General features: G+C 39.7%; 2 protein-coding genes across 7 annotated transcripts; one reads left to right on the top strand and one right to left on the bottom strand.

Annotated features, from left to right (window-relative positions):
• The first annotated feature begins 63 nt into the window (after positions 1-63).
• Positions 64-9,481, top strand: FBXW2 (F-box and WD repeat domain containing 2). Of its 2 annotated transcripts, none has more exons than XM_033077425.2 (7): positions 64-1,598; positions 3,123-3,632; positions 4,859-5,053; positions 5,851-5,984; positions 6,550-6,636; positions 7,276-7,445; positions 8,747-9,481. In XM_033077425.2, exons 2-7 carry the CDS (start codon positions 3,143-3,145, stop codon positions 9,033-9,035), a joined length of 1,365 nt encoding a protein of 454 aa, XP_032933316.1. In that variant the 5' UTR covers positions 64-1,598; positions 3,123-3,142; the 3' UTR covers positions 9,036-9,481. The 2 variants fall into 2 exon arrangements, with proteins under 2 accessions (XP_032933316.1, XP_032933317.1); XM_033077426.2 differs by having other exon boundaries at positions 1,418-1,598; positions 3,215-3,632.
• Positions 9,146-19,343, bottom strand: LOC117005590. Of its 5 annotated transcripts, none has more exons than XM_033077428.1 (3): positions 19,259-19,342; positions 18,578-18,652; positions 9,146-13,439 (listed from the first exon to the last, which is right to left on the bottom strand). In XM_033077428.1, exon 3 carries the CDS (start codon positions 13,377-13,379, stop codon positions 12,084-12,086), a length of 1,296 nt encoding a protein of 431 aa, XP_032933319.1. In that variant the 5' UTR covers positions 13,380-13,439; positions 18,578-18,652; positions 19,259-19,342; the 3' UTR covers positions 9,146-12,083. The 5 variants fall into 5 exon arrangements, with proteins under 5 accessions (XP_032933319.1, XP_032933321.1, XP_032933323.1 ...); XM_033077430.1 differs by lacking the exon at positions 19,259-19,342 and adding an exon at positions 18,834-19,041 and having other exon boundaries at positions 18,578-18,682; XM_033077432.1 differs by lacking the exon at positions 18,578-18,652 and having other exon boundaries at positions 19,259-19,343.
• Between the last annotated feature and the right edge of the window lie 320 nt (positions 19,344-19,663).

The raw sequence follows: 19,663 nt of genomic DNA, 5'->3' as shown, positions 1-19,663 counted from the left end.
CAGGACTAATTGCTTTCAAATTCAGAAAGTAAAAAGACAAGAAATCAGGATGTAGCACAGAGCATTGCTTTTTCCATTTGAGTTTTCTGAAGTGCTGTATCATAGCTATGAGATTGCTGTTTGTGTCTTAAGATTTACCCATCTTTGACAAAAGCCATAATCTAGCATTGGTTTATGTTTCCAGGAATCTTTCAGACTTTTGGAGACCTGCTTCAGTTGGAGAACTTTACTCTGTAAACTAACACTACAAAATAGTTTTTCTCCCTTTCTGGCTATTTATATATTCTTACTGTCACCAAGACCTTGCAATTCCTTTTGAAAAAGCAGTCATCTTTCCTGAAGTATCAAAGCTATTCTCGTAAGAGCTACACCCTTCTTGTGATTAAAATGCATTCCTAGCCACCTTGACAACAATAGGGAAAAACCTTGAATCCACGAAAGCCAAGAATTCATCTCCATTTGGGATTAAGACTTAATTCTGTGGTCAGGCATCCCAGAAATAACAGCCACACAAACGTCAAGTACTGCAGTCTGAAACCAACATTACCCAGGCTGCATCGTGCACTTCTTCACTTTAGAATGCATAAAAAGAAAGAGTGAAGCAAGGATACTTATTTATTTATTTAGATTTTATTTTACATCTTAGGAAAAAAGATACTGGCTCCAATGCAATTAATATTCTCATATGGCCATTACAGTTAGTACATCAGGTTAAAAGAACAAAGGAACTGAAGAAATAAAAGTAATTCATGATGCTTACTATAAAATCCTGAAATTCTTTGGGATCCTAAGGCGGCCATAACCTAGTTTGTTAACATACACGCAGCACTCGATATGCCTCTCGCTTTAAGCAGGAAGATTTCCAATATCAGTAACCATGGAGCTGGACCCTAGCAAAGGCAAAACCTGCAATTACAAAGTGAAGGGAGTAAATGCAAGTTAAGTAGGAAAAAGTAAACTTTGTCCAAATTGATCAAGTAAGATGGATGCAGTTTTCGCGTTAGATTTGAATATGTGATTTTAAGTCAGTATGATAAACGCTAGTGCATTTTTCATCATAATAATTACAGGAATATTAACGAACAGAACTTGCCAAAACCTCGAGTACGAGTCGGAAGCGGCGTAACCCAGCAGGCCGCGAGACCGCCCAGCCGCCAAGTCTCGGCCGTGGGGAAGCGCCGACTCGCCCGTGCCCGGCCGCCTCTGCAGGGGCCGCCGCTCCGAGCGGCGCCGGGCAGCAGGAGCGCGGCGGCGGGGAGTGATGACGTGCGGATGCACCGGAAGCCGCCTGATCGTGAGAGCGGAGGGTCCGGGAGCGCCTTCTCTCCGGTGCCGGCGGTTCGCCCGGCGCGGGCTCGGCCCAGCCCTGCCCTCCCTTCAGCGCCGCGTGGTTGTGAGGCCCTGGTCTCGTCTTGAGGGTGACCCTTCTGTCGTGGGTGCCTGCAGACTGTGGCGTGGGCTGCGGAAGTGCTGAGAGCCGGTCCTGCCGTGGGAACGATGGCCGCAGGGAAGCACCCGGCCGTGCTGGGCTCCAGGAGTCCGCGCAAGCCGTGGCGACTGCCCGCCGACGGACACCCCGCGCCGGGCTGCTACCTGAGGTGAGCGACGCGGAGCTATCGGCAGCAGCGGCGCTGACTCTGCAGTCCCGCCGTGCTTTTTGCCTGTGGAGGTATACTGGGAGCGGGCGCGGGGAGCGGATGGGGCTGGCTTTGTAGCACCTGGAAAAGAGGCTCGAGCACCGGTTTCAGCGGTCTCACAGCAGCCCTTAATTTCAGTATTAGGTTCACTTATTTAGTACAACAAACGCCTTGGGGCACACGGAGTTTTTATTCGTAGCCGGCCTCTTAGAATTTTTTACTTGGTTTAAAGAGAACACACGCGTGTTTGAACAGCAACTATATTCACTGCTGTATGTGCCGAAGAAAGCTGGTAAGTGCTGTCTGCAGTAAAAATTACAGTAATGAACTTGTGACTTAATAGGAGCAGCTGCTTCTGTGCACTTGACGTCCAGAACCTTCTTGTGTGTTTTACCAACAATTGCATGCCATGTGCAGCCTTTTATAGCGACGACTGCACTTTTCTGTACTCCTACGTACACCTAAGAGATGTCCTCTATGTTCTTATTCTATGATGGTAAAATGGTAATTTTCTGTATACGGTAAATTTCTGTATAGAAATAAACATGCTATTGAATGCCACTCACATACCTCAGTTCTTTCAGTTTGGGAGTACTGTGAAATTCAGATAGTTGTCTAATGAATTAGACCTTGAGAGGAAATAAATAAATAAATTTTATTTTTTTAACTGTTTACCTGATGTTTATCTTGTTAATCAATGGCCCCAGGTCACAGAATGAACTTGAGATGTCACAGGATAGTATAAGTGCATACAGAATGTAGTTAGGGAGGTGGTATTCAATTTCACAGTTAAGTCTCAGTGGAAATAAACTGAGAAAAAAGGGTTGGGGGGGAAACGCAACTGGATTTAAAAAATGTGTTTAGGACAGTGTGGTGCAGATGCGTCAGAATTGATGCTAGACCCGCACAAGCTCAGGTCTTTACATGGGCGAAACAGGAATATGACTTAACATATCCTCCAGCACAGTTTGTCAGACATCTCTGTATACATTTTTTTAAAACTAACTAGTTACATGGTTTGTGTTTAAAATAGTTCAGGGCAAAGATATGAGCAAATTATGTCAGTAACTAGCTTATCACTCTGCTTATGAGCTTTGTATTTTTCCTTTTATCAGAATAATCCATGAGTAAATTCTAAGACAGTGTTTATTTGCTGTAATAGGTTTAAAACTTAAACTAACTCCTACCTTATTGGACTCAGAATTTGAAAGTGTTGATCTAAAACAAGAAATATGTTAACATTCATAATGAATGCTAACATTCACTGACCACATGCAATTTACTTTTAAGTCTTCTGTGGGACAAATGATAGTTCACAGTATATGCAAATGCTTAGTCCTAACCTAAAGAATATTTTAAAATGCACTTGGTCTCTTCAGTCTATGTGTTAACATGCCATTTGGAATACTTATGTACCAGTAATAAAGATGTGATTCGTACCTTATTTTCTGAACGGAACTAATACAGTATTTTGATGTATCACAGGTAAATTTTTCCATAACCTTATGGAGAAAAAGGACTTTGAAGCATGGCTTGATAACATTTCTATTGCATTTCTTTCTCTGACGGACTTGCAGAAAAATGAAACTCTGGATCACCTGATTAGCTTGAGTGGAGCAGTCCAGCTCAGGCACCTCTCCAATAATCTAGAGATTCTCCTCAAGAGGGACTTCCTCAAACTTCTTCCATTGGAACTTAGTTTTTATCTGTTAAAATGGCTTGATCCGCAGACCTTACTCACATGTTGCCTCGTCTCTAAGCAGTGGAACAAGGTTATAAGTGCCTGTACAGAGGTGTGGCAGACTGCATGTAAGAATTTGGGTTGGCAGATAGATGACTCTGTTCAGGATCCTCTACATTGGAAGAAGGTTTACCTAAAAGCTATTTTAAGGATGAAGCAACTGAAGGACCATGAAGCCTTTGAGACATCCTCTTTAATTGGACACAGTGCCAGAGTATATGCACTTTACTATAAAGATGGACTTCTGTGTACAGGTAGGAAGGACAGACAACTTGGGAGTCTTAAAATTCTTTGTCTTCTCTTCCCCCTCATAAGATTAATGACAATTTGCTTTTCTTTTACCAGACAAATTATTTTCATAGTGCGAATACAGGTGATGATTCTAAATTAATTACTTTTTCAATTTCTGAAACACCTGGTGTACTAATAAACTCATGAATCACTTTAATAAGAACACAAGGAGACAGGTGTCTTTGTTAGATAAAGAAATAGTAACAGCAGGCATCATTGTCCCTGCCCATGGCTGGGTGGTTGGAACTAAATGATTTTTAAGGGCCCTTCCAATCCAGATTTCTCTATGGTTTCGATCATGCTGTTACTATAAGTAAACCCATTTGAGAAGTACAGTTATGTTAGCTATCCTCTTAGACGATGACAGCTTTCAATTAAAAGGACTTTGGGCTGTGAGAGAACTTCAGTCTCCTGAAGTGTGGAACAAAAACACCTATCTTCTTCCTTGAAACAAGGCTGTAAGTTCTTAACATAAGTGCTTTATGAAGTGCTGTAAAACTAGATTTAACCTTGTTACTAGTTGACTTGCACATAATTTCAGCTTCCTCCCTGAAGAGTACAGACTTCAAGATTTCAGTTTAAACTTGAGTTACAGACAGAACATATATGAAGCCTTAGTATCAAAAAGAGTAACAACAGAGTTACAATGAACTGCTGTCAGAGCATATTCCAAGGATTTTCCAATCATTTGGAATGACAATGTTATACACTGTAAGTTGGGAATATTGACTTCAGTCGCTCGTTCGTTGGCACATTAGAATGCTTACTAGAAGCCAACCACTACATTCTAGCCAGTCATTCACTTACCTACTCAGTAGTGAATGTTACGCACAGAAAACAGCATTGTCAGAACTTTCTGATGACTTTTGTACTGAAAGCCCAGGAGAAGAAGCAGGTGTAAGGGTTTCATTTTGCTCTCCAAAGTTAGCAGTTTAAAAAGAGGAGCTTCAGGTACAGATAAGAAAGTGGCAGGATATGGGGCCTGGTATTCATTTGTATTTCAAGATTTGGTGGACCCCTTTCCTTCCCGAAAGAAACTAAAGCTTGCAATATAGTCAGTGGCTCTGCATACCTGAGAGTGACAGGTCACAGGAAACTTGCATGCATCTGTTTCACAGTAGACACCGTCGGTCAGAGGTGGTGCCAAAATCTACCAATCTTGCAATTGTCCTGTACTTTTATATTCTAGGATCAGATGACTTGTCTGCAAAACTGTGGGATGTAAGCACAGGTCAGTGCATATATGGTATCCAGACACACACTTGTGCTGCAGTGAAGTTTGATGAACAAAAACTTGTAACAGGATCTTTCGATAATACAGTAGCCTGTTGGGAATGGAGCTCTGGGGCAAAGACGCAGCATTTTAGAGGACATACTGGTGCAGGTATGTTGAAGTTTTAAAATTGTAATTTCACCAGTGAAGTAATGTACATCATCATCTAACAAAATATAATTTAAGTTAGCTTATTGCATGCTAGCTTTTTCAGTTTGTTCAGCCTCTGTTTTCTGTCACCTGAGTCACCTCAGTTGCCCTTGACAGGGGAAGTGACCAGAACAGATGCACGCTTGTCCTCGAATGTGCCAAAGTTTAGCCATGCAGTGTTTTGCAATTGCATGGAAGTAACAATAATTGCCACGGTTATTCAGTAGCTTCAAGTAAAGAGGTGCAAATCTTAGGTAGCAAGGCGTACATGGCCATTGCCATTCTTTCTATTCCCAGACTGGACAAGAACTTCAAGCAAAGAGCAAAATAGGATCTTGGAATACATATTTGCATTGCCCTCATAATTAAATTCTTTGTTGTGTGCTTAGAAATATCCTCAGCTCAGCTGTATTTTTTTGCCCTTTTATTTATAAAATGTACTGATTCTGTGGAATTGTCTTACTAAAACTCTGGAAATAGGGACTAGCTTAAGCTACACTTTGCCATAACCTAACCATAAAGGAACTGCTGATATAAATGCTCTTAATTTGGGGGGAAAAAAAAATCAAAATAGTAATTTTGCAATGTAAACTCAGGCATCCAGAGCAACAATTCATGTGTACAGTTCAAGAACAATTAAGATGCAATAGCATATGAATTTAGAAGCTGCTGAATTCATATAGAGGCTACTAGTGTCTCACAGAAAAATGCATGCATAGAGACTGGTATTCCTTATTTAGTTCCATCTCTGTTTGAAGTTTTTAGTGTGGATTACAATGATGAACTTGATATTCTGGTCAGTGGCTCTGCAGACTTCACTGTGAAAGTGTGGGCCTTATCAACAGGAACGTGCCTGAATACCCTTACTGGACACACAGAATGGGTCACTAAGGTGGGAACATTGATTTGTAATTAATCTCACACATTTATTTCCACTAAATTTGTGCCATGTTCTAAATTTTTATTTCCTAATCTTGCAGGTAGGTTTAGAATCTGAAGAACATGTGGAAATACTACAAAATAACATTTCAACAGAAAAAAATATTTCAGCTATAATTAAACCTTTCAGACCATTGAAGATATTTCAATTCCAAAGCAGCTGAGCTAATATTAGGAAGCAGACTTTTGTTCAAAGACTGAACTAAAACTGGTTCTGAAAGAATACGGCTTTAAAAGTTATATAAAAAAATCTAATGATCCTGATAACAAAAAACCTGAGCATAAAACAATATTTTTCTTCTGAAAAGAAAGAAGAAAGGTGGGGGGTGTGACTGTACAGGTGAAGTATGTATGTTTGCTTTTTAATACAGTAAGTGGTCACTAGTAGGAACAAGAGTGTAATTTGCCGTTGTACATGGGTACACTATGCAGGTGGTCAGTGAAGTGAAAAATGCAAATGCAAATTTGTTTATTTAACAGCATCCACATAATAAATCATTACCATCCTTCAATTACAGGTCGTTTTGCAGAAGTGCAAAGTCAAATCTCTTATGCATAGTCCTGGGGATTATATTCTCCTAAGTGCAGATAAGTATGAAATCAAGGTATGTATCATGCATATATTATTTTGGTACACTGGGAAACAAAAAGCTTGAGTACTTTGCTGAAGTTTACAAGTAATAGAAGGATTTAGTTTTTCCCCACATTTCCTGCTTTAGAGCTGCATGCAGAACATGAAATACTTTGGAAGCTAATTTTTCAATGTTCATTTTAGCATTTAGTTTTAAATTATAACCCTACAAGAATGGTAACGCAAAGAATCAGTGCTTTCAGGTCATGCTTACTGTGCTAACTTGGCAGTGAAGCAACTAACTGCAAATACTGTTGCTATTGGGGACTTTGGGCTTGGAGAGTGCTCTGTCTGTGGCTATAGAAGTGCTTCATAATTGAAACACTGTTTCCCAATTGGATGGTTGATTTATTTTTGTTTTCTTGTTATTCATTCTTTAAAGTACCAATTTTCACTGGGATTTTTTAGGCTAGAAACAACAAGTGCTGCACCAATACTGCAAGACAAGTCACTTGTAGATCTGATGTTCCTAGCTGAAAGAGATAAATATTTCTAAAAAACCCTCATACACCCATTCACCTGATGCTTAAAAAGAGACTGTGAAGCTTGCTCTATTTATGTAACAGTTTATAATGTGAATTTTTTATGGTGTTAAACTGTGTTTTAATTTTAGATTTGGCCTATTGGGAGGGAAATAAACTGCAAGTGCTTAAGAACATTGTCTGTTTCTGAAGACCGCAGCATCTCCCTACAGCCCAGACTGCACTTTGATGGTAAATACATAGTGTGCAGTTCAGCACTAGGATTATACCAGTGGGACTTTGCCAGCTATGATATTCTCAGGTAAACCATTCAGTTTAGGATTCAGTCTTCATTAAATAAATAAGTAGATCATACTAATTTCAATAACTTACTTTAGATGTGGACCAAAAGAATCTTGATAAAAATTCTGTAAATATCTCGTTTTACACGTCGAGTGGTTTAATTCTAATTTTGTCATCTGATAATATAAATTGTTTCATTACTCTTTTAGTTTGTGGGCACATGCTAGTTCTCTTCCATATTTTCATTCTGTAAGCTGAAGTGTTTCAGTATAAACTTAAACCAGACTGCAATGTTGTAGTTGTGAATGTGAAAATGTAGTGGCCCAGACTAATGTTACCATGGTGACTGCTATACAGAGAACCAAGCAGGCATTCCTGGGGATCCTTTGATAGGACAAGAAATTAAAAAGACTTTTTTCCCTTATAGCACTACTGATCTGTCACTCCTGTTAATGCTGTGGAATGATAGTGAAATCTCTCAGACTGCAATAAGGGACCGAACATGATGGCATTCCATTTCCACAAAAAGAATCAGGCTATATGAGTTTGAAATGGTGGCATCAAAGATAGTAACTTACTAAAGGAAAAAAACAAAAGCACTTTTAGAACTGCTAGCAGACTCTTCAATTCAAATAGCCTGAATATTTGTGGATATTTGAAAGCTCTCCAGAAGTGCTTCTTACCAGTAGGAATAACTGTAATTTCACTTCTTAGTTTACCCTCCCATCTTTCAAAACAGAAATATGGTCTCTTACTGCTCAGAGTAGGTTTTCATTCCCACATATTTTTGTGCCTCATATTTTTGTTCCAAGTTTTATTTATTAAGGGAAGACATCATAAAGGTGTTGGGGAACTAAAAAATACTTTCATTTCTCCCCATGCTCAATTTAACATAAAACATCAGTAAAACAGCATTCTAAGGACCAGTCTTGGATGATTTATCTAACCTGCTTATCACAACAAGGCATGTCTGTGTTTTACTTCTGCCTTTTTAGAAGCGTGATCAAAAGAATAATAACAACTTTTACCTCTTAGTTTAAAGATATTGAGGCATGAAATCCATATGGAAATTTACTGTAAAACACAAGTGCATTTGCTCTTTTGTTTGTATGTGGAAATGGCTCTTTTTTACTTGTGCTCTGCAGAATAATCCCTTTCAAACCTGTCCTGAATGCACAAAGATTTGCATCCAGTTCTTTCTAAATTATTTCAGAATGATGAGTTTAGGCATATTTTCTTTAGACACACAGGATTTGGTTTAGTAATTCAAGCTCATGAGTACATTGTAAGGGAGATTCTAACACTGTTTTCTTGTTCTAGGGTTATCAAACCTCCAGACTTCTCAAATGTGTCCTTGCTGGGCTTTGGAGAGATATTTGCTCTACTGTTTGACAACAGATACCTGTATATAATGGACTTGAGGACAGAAAAACTGATAAGCCGCTGGCCTTTACCAGAATATAGAAAGTCAAAGAGAGGTTCAAGCTTTTTGGCTGGTGAAATATCTTGGTTAAATGGACTAAATGGCCAAAATGATACGGGCTTGGTTTTTGCCACCAGTATGCCAGACCATAGTATCCACTTGGTGTTATGGAAAGAACATGGCTGAAAAGTTCACACATACAGAATCTTCCGGAACATATGGCCTATCAGCAGTGTGTCCATAAAACGAGACTTTGCATGAACCAAAGTTGCACACCCAATGGTATCATCATGCAATGCACAATCATTTACTTTTATTTCGGCATTTGGGAATGGGTTGTTTTGGACATAATGCAATGCAGCATGCTAGCAGTATTCACCACAAGTTTTTGTCTACATTCATGTTTAAATATACCTATTTGGGCTCTGAAGTATAGCTTGTAATGTTTAAACTATTCAAATCTGCTATCAAGTCTGAAATTAAGTTGTGCTTGAGCTGACTTCTGACCTATTTTTTGTTGCTGAAACAGAAGGTGAAGGTAGGCTTTTGTACATGTAACAGCAAATACTGGTTACAGTGCATGGCTGCTTAACAAAAAAAGAGAAAATAGCAAACCCTTTTTCTCTCCAGAATCTTTCTCTTCAAAATCTTTTTCCATATGATAGCTTTAAATACTTAGCCTTTGAAACAGAAGAATCAAATGAGTCCTTTAACAAATACTTGTCCATGTATTTTTGTGCTATTTGACACGTACTCAAAAGTTCTATCTACAATATCACATGCTTTAGAAATGCTTTAGATTGGTCTTCCTTCCTTCCTCCCTCTCACCTCAATGTCAATTTTTTTTTGGTGATTTTTTCTTCCCACTATTCAAGGAGACCTGATTTTATACTTAATACTGAATGAAGGCCAAGATTCCCAAATGTATGTGGTATGAATTACACCAGTGAGGGGGAGTTTTCATATGCAAGAATCAGTATTTGAGTGATGCCATAGGAGTTGCATAAAGTCGCAGTAGAGCAGTCTCTTAAATACAGGGCCAGACTCTTAAGCACACAGTTTTTCCACCTTTACTCACACCAATTTACTTTGAAAAATGTTGTCTGTACTCAAGGATTTTTTCAACTGGAAGCCAAATTCGCAACTCTCAATTCAGACTGCACTGTGTGGGCATAAATGAGCTTACAAAAGTGAGCTTTTGTTGTCTCACTCCAAAGTGAAGAACGCTTCCATGAAAAAGAAAATTTTCAATAACTTGTCTCTAAACCCAGTTCTCATCATTCCTAATGCAGGAGTAACATAACAGTATCATTATGATGTGTGCAGTAACTCAGCTTCTTCTGAAGGAGGCACCTGTACAGCACTGCATTAACTTTGAAAGATTAAATAGAGGTGTGCCAGAAATGTCCTTGTTTCCAAATCAGCAAAACGGGAAAACTTGGTCAACTACTTTTTGTTAGTGACCTTGATCATGCAGAGTCCCCACAGAGGTGGAGTACAAGGTGGCTGAGAAACTGAGACCCAAGCTGAGCCTTCCAGAAAGAATGGTGGGAAAAGGGAAGGTAGTGGGCATGGGATGGGGAGGCACTGTTACTGTCTCAAGCTAACTAGTAAGCTGTAAAGAAAACAATGTCAGACTCAGTTTGGCATCTTGCAGCAAGAAATGGTAAATGGTTCTTGTAACAAGAGAAATTCTCCACAGCGAGGTTAGTTTAAGGCTGAAACTGGCTGCCCAGCCTTCCTAGACTAAGTCCGGAGCACATCATGCTATAAGCAGGGAGTTGGACTTTCAGATGCCTCTTCTAAACAATGAGTCTGAAATTCTAAGTGGACCTACTACCACACAAGATTGTATGACTGACAGCAGCAGGCATCTCAGATACTAATATAGCTGTGAATTTGTTTATACAGACTGGGAGATGCTGCAGTCACTGTGAAGCAAAATTCCCTTTGAACGTCTGCTAATAATACTAATCCACTAATGAGCTCTCTAAGGGCACAGGTATGTGTCACCAGCAAGTAGATAAAGGAATGAAAGCATGACATTAATGTAGAAATTTTAAAAAGAATACTTGCTCTCACACACACTTCTCTCTGTCAGACACCAAAGTGTCAGGCTATCGCTGCCTTCAGATGTGCCTTCAGTAGGAAGGTTCTAATATATTGCCACAACATATGCAATTCAAGTAGTTCTGGGAGCTTACCAAACAGCAACTGAAATTGTGAAAGTAAAACTGTGAAATGGAAGTGAGCAAATGGTTTTTATGTTTGCTTTCGTTTCCATCTGACCTTCAGCAAAAGTCACTACTTAACACTATTTCCATAGAGGTTGGAAAAAATGCAGCTTCTGTACCCTTACACCTACCAAGAATTCTACTTACCCATCACATAAAGGACTAAAATCCAACTTGTGTCTAAATTTCATGAAACATTTTCCTATGAGGCTTCAAGACACCAGAAAAAAACCCCAACAAATGATTACATTTCATAAAAGTTGTTTGGCCGCTATTTTTACCTCCTCAAAACAGGTTCTTTTCAGTTCACAAAAGTATCCTTTTCTTTGAGATCAATCTGTATCCCTTGCCTCTATTAAAGCTTTCCAACACAACTCAGCACTTAACCACTTTAGTAATTCAGAACAGGTGCGATCACTCTTCTCAAACATACATGTCTCTAAAGCCCAGATGAACAAGACATTTTTTATCAGCAAAACTCCAACTGCTGTGCTTAGTATTACAATCCATCACATCTTTAACATATACTATTTCCAAGAACATAAGGGTTAATTTTTTTACAATGGAAAGGAAGATTGTGCTCAGTTACTTGTCTACCTTTTACTCATATTGATGCATATAAATTTGGTACCCACTTACATACAAACTGAAAGAATTAAGCAATGCTACCTTTAATATTAATGACTGTATTTGTACTTTTTGTACATAGGTTGAAAACTTTTTGCATTATTTGAATCAGTTGACAAATACTGATTTTTATTATTGTTTTAACTGAGAACAAATTGTACATTTCCCAGAAAAAATACTGCAATCTGCATTGTCCCTTGATATCATTAAATGATTTGTGGCTTTGCTATAGATTCCCTTAATAATTACAACAAAGTGTAAACTCCATGTGGAAATCAATTTCATGTGATCTTTAAATTATATCCCCTGTCTTCCCACCGTAGAGGTAAGCGCTCCACTTTTACTCCTTATAACCAAGGCTTCACTTTTGAGGTTACAGCATGGTTTGAGATAGCACCTTGTTAACATTCATGATTAATGATGAGTTATATCTCCACAGTGTTGTGTCCCTGATGAGAGATTGTCTGGGAAGGTCTCCTTGAAGGGCCTTCCGACAGTGGTAAATTAGGGCAACATCCATAGGAACATTCACACTGTTGCCATAAGCACGTAGGACAGAATGGACTGAAGTCTGAATCACCTTTCGTGGATCAACTATCATTTTCCTGGGATTGATTACATCTTTCCTGTCAGGCTCTCTGTATACATGCTGTAATATGTTAACACCTGGCACAGTATTCCAAGATGAAATGTTGAACATGTGAGAAGATACAGTTTCTGGGAAGATATGGTTCTCAAAGAGGAAAACACTAGTCCCTGGGTTTTGTTCCTGAAGACTGTTCATCATTGTTTTCCAGTCTGGGTGTTTAAGGGGAAGAATTATTTCATCGGCATCATTGAGGACCACAAACTTGCTCCTTTCCATGTTACGGTATATACAGTCATTTAGAGCTGTGATTTGTCCATAGTAGCCAATGTGCATTCCATCTTGCATGAAGTGCCATTCGGAAGAAACCCTGAGGTGTGAGTTTATTGGCCAGGGAATTATCTCGACAGTTCCTTCTTCTATATAAAACTTCAAGACTTTCTCCATCAGATGGCTGCAGTTGTTCTTATAGATCACCACTTTCTGTACTCCAAGAATCTTGTACATTTCCATACTCTGTATAAACTGCAAGACATTGTTGTAGTTTCCAAACATGGCAGAAATGCACACAGTGAAGTCAACAGAAAAGGTCTCAGCCTTGCGGTTTTTAATTTCAAACCTTGGCAGCTGGTCAATATTTCCATGTGGAAACTGATTAATTGATACATGTGTTGGATCACAATTTTCAGGTTCCAGACAAACTATATCTGCTGCACCATAAGGGAATCCAAATCTATCTGAGTGGACATCAATTTTTGCTTTTGATACATATATCTTTCCATTGGGCTGACAGCAGAACCAGCAGTACAGTTGTTTTACATCTTCATGGTGAACAATCCCAATCAGACGAGTGACTTTGCTTTCTCTATCATCAAAGTATGGGGATATAATAAAAGTTTTATTACCTTTTAATGCTGTTATTGTGCTATTGGCAATTTTCCCTCTGCATCTTCTACCTTCTTGAATTATTTGTGGGCGAAGAGAAAGTCTCTGTAACCTCAGATAAGAAGCTGTGAGCATTGAAGTTACAATAATAATGCCCACAGCAGCAGCAAAGTAAGATTTTTTCCCAGCACACAACATTTTGTATGTATCTAAATATGCATGTAAATTTCTTTGTTCTTGTACTTTATGCTGCCATGTCTGCAGAAGAGAAAAGACATAGTATGAGATAATACTGATGCATGATCATTGCTCAAGAATTTCACAAACAAGATGGGGGTAAGTCTCTATCATGGTGCAGAGACTTACTCAGAGACCCAGCTACTGTGCTTTTATGAAACACGAGTCACAGAACACACCTTTAACGATGTGTACAATACTGCATGTGACACTCTGAATGCCTCTATTTGTCAGATGTGTGGAGCACTTCCTCTACATGGAGGGTTCTGTAGAATAATATAACAGAGGTCCATATACAGCAATACAAGGAGTATTTAATTTTCAATAATTCAAATTTTAGAATATCTAATTTAATAATTAGGCAGTAATTCTTAAAGCAAAGTTTTTCTCTTTTTTCCACCTATGCAGTGTGTATGCAAATTATGTTTTAAAAACCAAACTCTACCAGATTTTTCACAGACAAGCTAGAGGCAGATAAATTAAATATATATAGAATTAATCAAGTTCATAATAAACATGCTAATAGGGGATTACATGCGATGGTCCAGATAGAATCACTAATGAATTCCCTAACTTGCAGATCACCACAGATGAGACCATACAGAGGAAAGTCAATTCATACAGTCCAGCGGAAGGCAGGTGAAATCCATGCAGGTATAAAAGTCAGTCTCAGTTAGCCACTCTAACCTCCGTAGCCCTGTGCAAGGCGGGAGTTGCAGGAAAGGCCACCTCATATTAATGCTTACTAGAGATCTGGGTCTCCTCACACTGCATTGATGCTGGCTCAGCACCTGGCACAATTTGGGGGTTAGGGCTAAAATTTCTTGCTGCTACAGGAACAGGTAGGCAGTCCTGAGTGCCTGGATGACTCAAGTCTTCAGCAGCACTTGTGCTAGCAAGTGTTAATGCCTGAGTGGGATTTTATGGCACTCTCAAGCACCAATTCCTGCAAATAGAGCCTAGATAAATTTTCTCTACAAATTCATCTTTAGGTATTCAGATATGATTCATAAACAGGAAAGTGACAGCAGTCCCCTCAACGGCCTGCTTGTACCACAGAGATTCTTGGGAAAGAAGTGTCCCAGATTAATGAAATTAATGTCAGATCAGAGAACTGGACTGGTAGAAGAGAGTTTCCCCAACTGCCAGCAGGAAGTGTGGAGTAAAATGCCAAGATGGAATGAACTGATGCTATTGCACAAGATGACAAAAATGTTTCTAGCGGGTGAAAAGTAATTGCCTGTGCATTCAAAATAATATACAATATTTTCACAATTGCTCTTTCATGAAAAAGTTAATTAGGGAGAACCACAGTCACAACACATCCCTGAAAATGTCCCATATGCCAAGGCAGATGTGATTTACAGCAGTCTTTTCTAGCTACCAAGAAATTGCTTTTCAGACAAGAATAATCATAGGGGCACCAAAAATCTCACTACATCATACTAGGCACAAAGCAGAAGAGGAGCAGCATAAAACACTGACTCTTCTATCTCTGAAATGGAGAGTCCACCCCATAAGTCCTTAAAATTGAGAGCAGAATGGCATATACATAGTCAGAGTCTGCTATTGCCATACAACTTCCAGCTGGAGATTTGTGACTGAAAACGACTCAAACTTTTTACAAAACATTCTGAAGTATGAGTTTCCCCCAAACATTCTTATTCCAAGGATGTTACATATTTTAGCATTCTTACAACATAGAGAAGGTCACATTTAACATTCTTCCCCATGGTTTTATCTATTTACGACTAAAAATATTGTTCTGTCTTACAGAATAAATATTTTTAATTGAAGAAACATCAAACCATGTCAACAGTAAATAACAAAAAAAATTTGCTACTGTTCTTTCTTCTGTTTTTGCTAGCAATAAATAGCTAACAAGAAAAAATATATTTTTTCAATTGTGTTTTGAACAGCGAACAGCGGAAAGGAAAAAGTATTTTTTAAAGCAGATAGCCAGGTGAAGTTCTGTTCAGTTCATCATTCATCTTTTGCTAAGTTATTTTGCTAAAATAATCTACTAACTGCTTATTTTAAACAGATAAACACTTAAGGAAAATTGCAATAATTGTCCGCTACAGAACAATACTGAGAGGAAAAAAAAAAGGTACAATACCTAAGACCCTTCCTGGCACATTTTATTTCTCATAGCTGTTGCTCTTTTAATGTCAGTAACAGCAGCCACACCTACCAGAAAAACAAGTTTTCCTTCTCTTGAGCAAAGCACACAGCTATGTTGCAAGAACTTAATTTAAATTACAAATGAGTATGGAGTTGTTGAAGCAAATCAAACATTTTTCACGGATTTTTTTTTAAGGCTACTTAAGTTTTCTTCTGAAAATTAATCTTGCATGTTGATATAAACTCACTTCGCACACATACTTAACTAGAAAAATACACTCTATATATATATATCTGTATTTCTTGGCAGGCAAACTATTTTTGGAACATGCTATAGGCCTAGTTAGAACACATAGATATAGATTCTGATTAGGAACTGTGAGAGAGTGTTGAAACAACAGTGAGTTCTAGAAGCTGAGAAAAAGAGCAAAAATCAAGAGCTCAACAAAAAACATGAGAACACCAAATCTTACAGAAAAGAAATATGTAATTATTTGACAAGCTAAATTAATTGATTAATTAATTGTGCTCTCCTGAGATAAACAGCACAAATAAAATACATGAAGTCAGTGCAATTAAGAGCACTGCATTTACATTTCCTCACTATAGAGAAGGCAAAATGCCAAGGTTTAACTTCAAAAGTATGCTTTCAGCATATTTAAATAAGTTCCTTTTATAGTAACAATTCATTTTGACTTTATATTTTTTAATTCCAACAGATATGCAAGTAAAGATGACACAAATTAGGTAGATTTGCTTTAATACTAAATTTAGCTAATGGTAACAATGGCTACTTTGCAGTATTCCACTTAACTGCAAACAGGCTTTCTTCCTCCCCACCACTCTGACAGACTGCAGTAATATCACCTCCTCGTGTCATAAGAAAATCTTCCTTCACCAATCGTTTCTGTGCAGTTGGCCCAGTTTCCATTACTCTCCAGCACAGGAGACTAGAAATGTCTGTACCTTATCCATTTGTATGTGGCAAGTAACAAGCCCTCATCGTTGGAAATTTTCATTTTTAATGCATGCTAGGATTACATTTTTTGGAGATGCAACAAATTGCACAGATACATCTGAGCTTGTCATCAGCAACAATTAAGGCATCTTCCCAGCGAGCCAAGCAAGTGCAGTTACACAATATGTTTTCTTCTGCAGCAAGGTCATAATAAAGAGCTCTTGTCACAGTTAGAATTGTTGAATGGCTTGGGTTGGACAGGACTTTTAAATATCATCTAGTTCCAATGCCCTTGCTGTAGGTAAGACATCTTTCACTACATTGAGCTGCTCAAATTAATGACGCATCTCCTTACTTCGTTGGTCACAGTCCTAAAATTTACTCTAAAACCTTGTATGGGACCAAAAATGCACTTACAAACTCTCATATATTTAAATAATCTTTTTTTCCCCGTCCTAAACCAAGGAATCACTCATGCTTTAGCCACATTGTACCACTATGCTCACATTTATTAACCTCTCATTATACATTCCTTCAATAGTTCGTCTTTTTAGAATTTTGAAATGGAATTTTTTTATCACCTTCGAATCAGATGCTGTTTTTACCTTTGTTGTCCAGCTTCTACTGTCTACTTGCTCTTTTCCAACATCTTTCTAAAACTATCCACAACTAGCACTGTCTTTACTAAAAGCTGGTACCAATCGCTAATTTAGTTCAAGAGTCATTCCTGGGTAATAATCCTCTCTGCATTGTGGCCATCCCTTGTAAATTGTTTTGTTCACATGGAGACGGCTGAAGACTCATTTCAGTATCTTGACAATGTCTACATTGCATTAAGTTTTTCATAACTCTCATCTTATTACTTTATCTCCCAGTCTAGGGTAAGGATAGAGGGCAACTGACAAAAGGTGACTACCGAGTTTCAGTTTCTAATATGAAGTATTAGCTTCAGCAGCGTAAGAACAACAAACAACCTAATCCTTGTTTATCCAGAGTCTACCTAACCCACCCTCCCACTAATACAGTAGCCTTACAAAACTTACCATTTTTGAAAAAAAAATTATCCTCTATCCTTTAGTTAATGATTTTTGTCAAAAGCAAAACCACAGATCACTGATACCTAAATAAGAATTCCTAATATTAACAATCATTAACCATCTTTATCTCAATTCCTGTCACTCATCTTTTGATAGCTTATTTTTTTGAGAAAGGTTATTTGACATACCAGTGTCTTTCCTCTCTTATAAGATCCAGAAGCATATTGTTTGAAGGATTAAACTGAAGGCAGTATTTTCCAATAATACAATACTACACTAAAGAACTTAAAACTGTCTATTTCTATTCTAAATATGAAGACAGTAAGCCAGAACAATCTACAGTGTTGTCATACAACTGTCAATATACAGTTGCTGTACTTATTTTGTGCTGACAAAATAACTGACAAACCACATACTTCCCTGTATACACTCTGAAACTTCTCCATTATAATCTGCTCTGTATAATCACCATCATAATCCCTAAACCAAACTCCCACATTTCAACTTTGTGTCCTTTGAAAAATCAAAAGATTGGACAAAATAAAAACTGCATGACATGTAAAAGACTGTTATTTCAACTTTTTTGCTTTCACACTGTACTTTTTTTGCTAGGACCGAGTTAATTTTCTGCCTAGTAGCTAGCCGGATGTTGCGGTTTGTGACCAAAGCAAGTGCTTCAAACACACCGATGTTTAGCTGTTACTGAACTGTACTTACACAGAGTCAAGGCTGTCTCTGCTTCGCCTGTGGCTCCCATCCCAGGAGCTGGGTGGCACAAGTAGTTCGCATGGAACACAGCTGGGACTGCTGAACCAAACCAACCAAAGGCCTATTCCACACCACATGATGCCACGCTCAGCCCATTTAAGCTGGGGTAAGAAGGAGATGGGGGAAACACATGCGACATGACCCTATAGGGCTTCCTAAATCACTGCTAAACCTGATGAAGTCGTGCTTTCCTGGAAATGGCTAGAAGCATGCCTGCTAGGAGGACATAAAGAAAGGATTACACATTCTATTTTGCATGCAGCTTTGCTTACCTTTTAACTGTCTTCATCTCAGAGAAAATCCGTAGGATTTACCACGTTTGCCTTTCTGATTCTGTCCTCATACTACTGCAAGAGGAAGGGTGAGGGCTGACCTGCCTGCCAGGATTAAGCCACAATACGCACTGGAACTATGTTTTGGAGAAGTTTTGCACTCTTCAAATCTAAAGTTAAACTCCACCCTTAGTACGAATTCAGACAGAGACTCAGAAAATCTGGTTTGGACAAATAACATGAACCTTTAACTTACCGTCAAGCGGTCAACCCCACTACCGAAAAATAATGCTACAGCTGATCACCATCCTCCTATTTCTTGAGTGGAAATAAAATCCCGAATTTGTCGCGCCTCTCTCGCGGGCGCTGCCAGGCAAAGGACCCCGAGCAGGTGCCGGACCTGCGCTACAGTCCCGGCAGGTTTAGCACTCCTGCTCGCAGCCGGCACCGCTCCCGCTTCCTGCGCCGCGGGATCCGCCCTTCCCCGCGCGCGGGGCGGGCAGAGCGCGGGAGCTGCGCGCAGCTGGGTCGGCGCTGTCGGAACCGTCGCGCCTCGTACGCGGCTCCCTCTGCGCTACCCACGGCCGCAACCGCAAGGCGCCCCTGCGGCCCGGGGCCGGCGGGAGCGCTCGCTCCCCTCGCCTCCCGCGGAGACCCCGCGGCCCCCCGCCCTGGCCGTACCTCAGGTAGAGCCCACGCCCAGCGTGGTCCGGATGGGGCCGTTCGCGCTGGGCGCGGCCCCTCGCCGCTTCGAACCGCGGCTTGCTGCGCACGGCATCAGCAGCGGCGGAGCGCGGCCCCGGGTGAGACCGCGAACGGGGGACGCGGCGGCCGCTGCGCGTAATGCGGCGCGAGCTGGGGAGCAGGGCTTGCCCACCCTGCCGCGGATCCGCACGGCAGCGGCTCCGCAGCGCTGATTTACCAGCTCCACATGCTGTGCCCCGGCGGGAACGCTCCCACAATGAACGGCACAGACGGCGCCAAGTGCAAAAGAACCTCAGCAGTGGTGCACTGTTCTCGAGGTCTCCGGATTCGACCCCGACGCTTAACTATCAAATTAACTTGTGTAAAACGGAGAAACACAAG

This window comes from Catharus ustulatus, chromosome 21, assembly GCF_009819885.2.
Source record: "Catharus ustulatus isolate bCatUst1 chromosome 21, bCatUst1.pri.v2, whole genome shotgun sequence".
NCBI classification, from domain to species: domain Eukaryota; kingdom Metazoa; phylum Chordata; class Aves; order Passeriformes; family Turdidae; genus Catharus; species Catharus ustulatus.
Note: the sequence above shows the minus strand (reverse complement) of the source record. Positions and strands in the feature narration are given on the sequence as shown.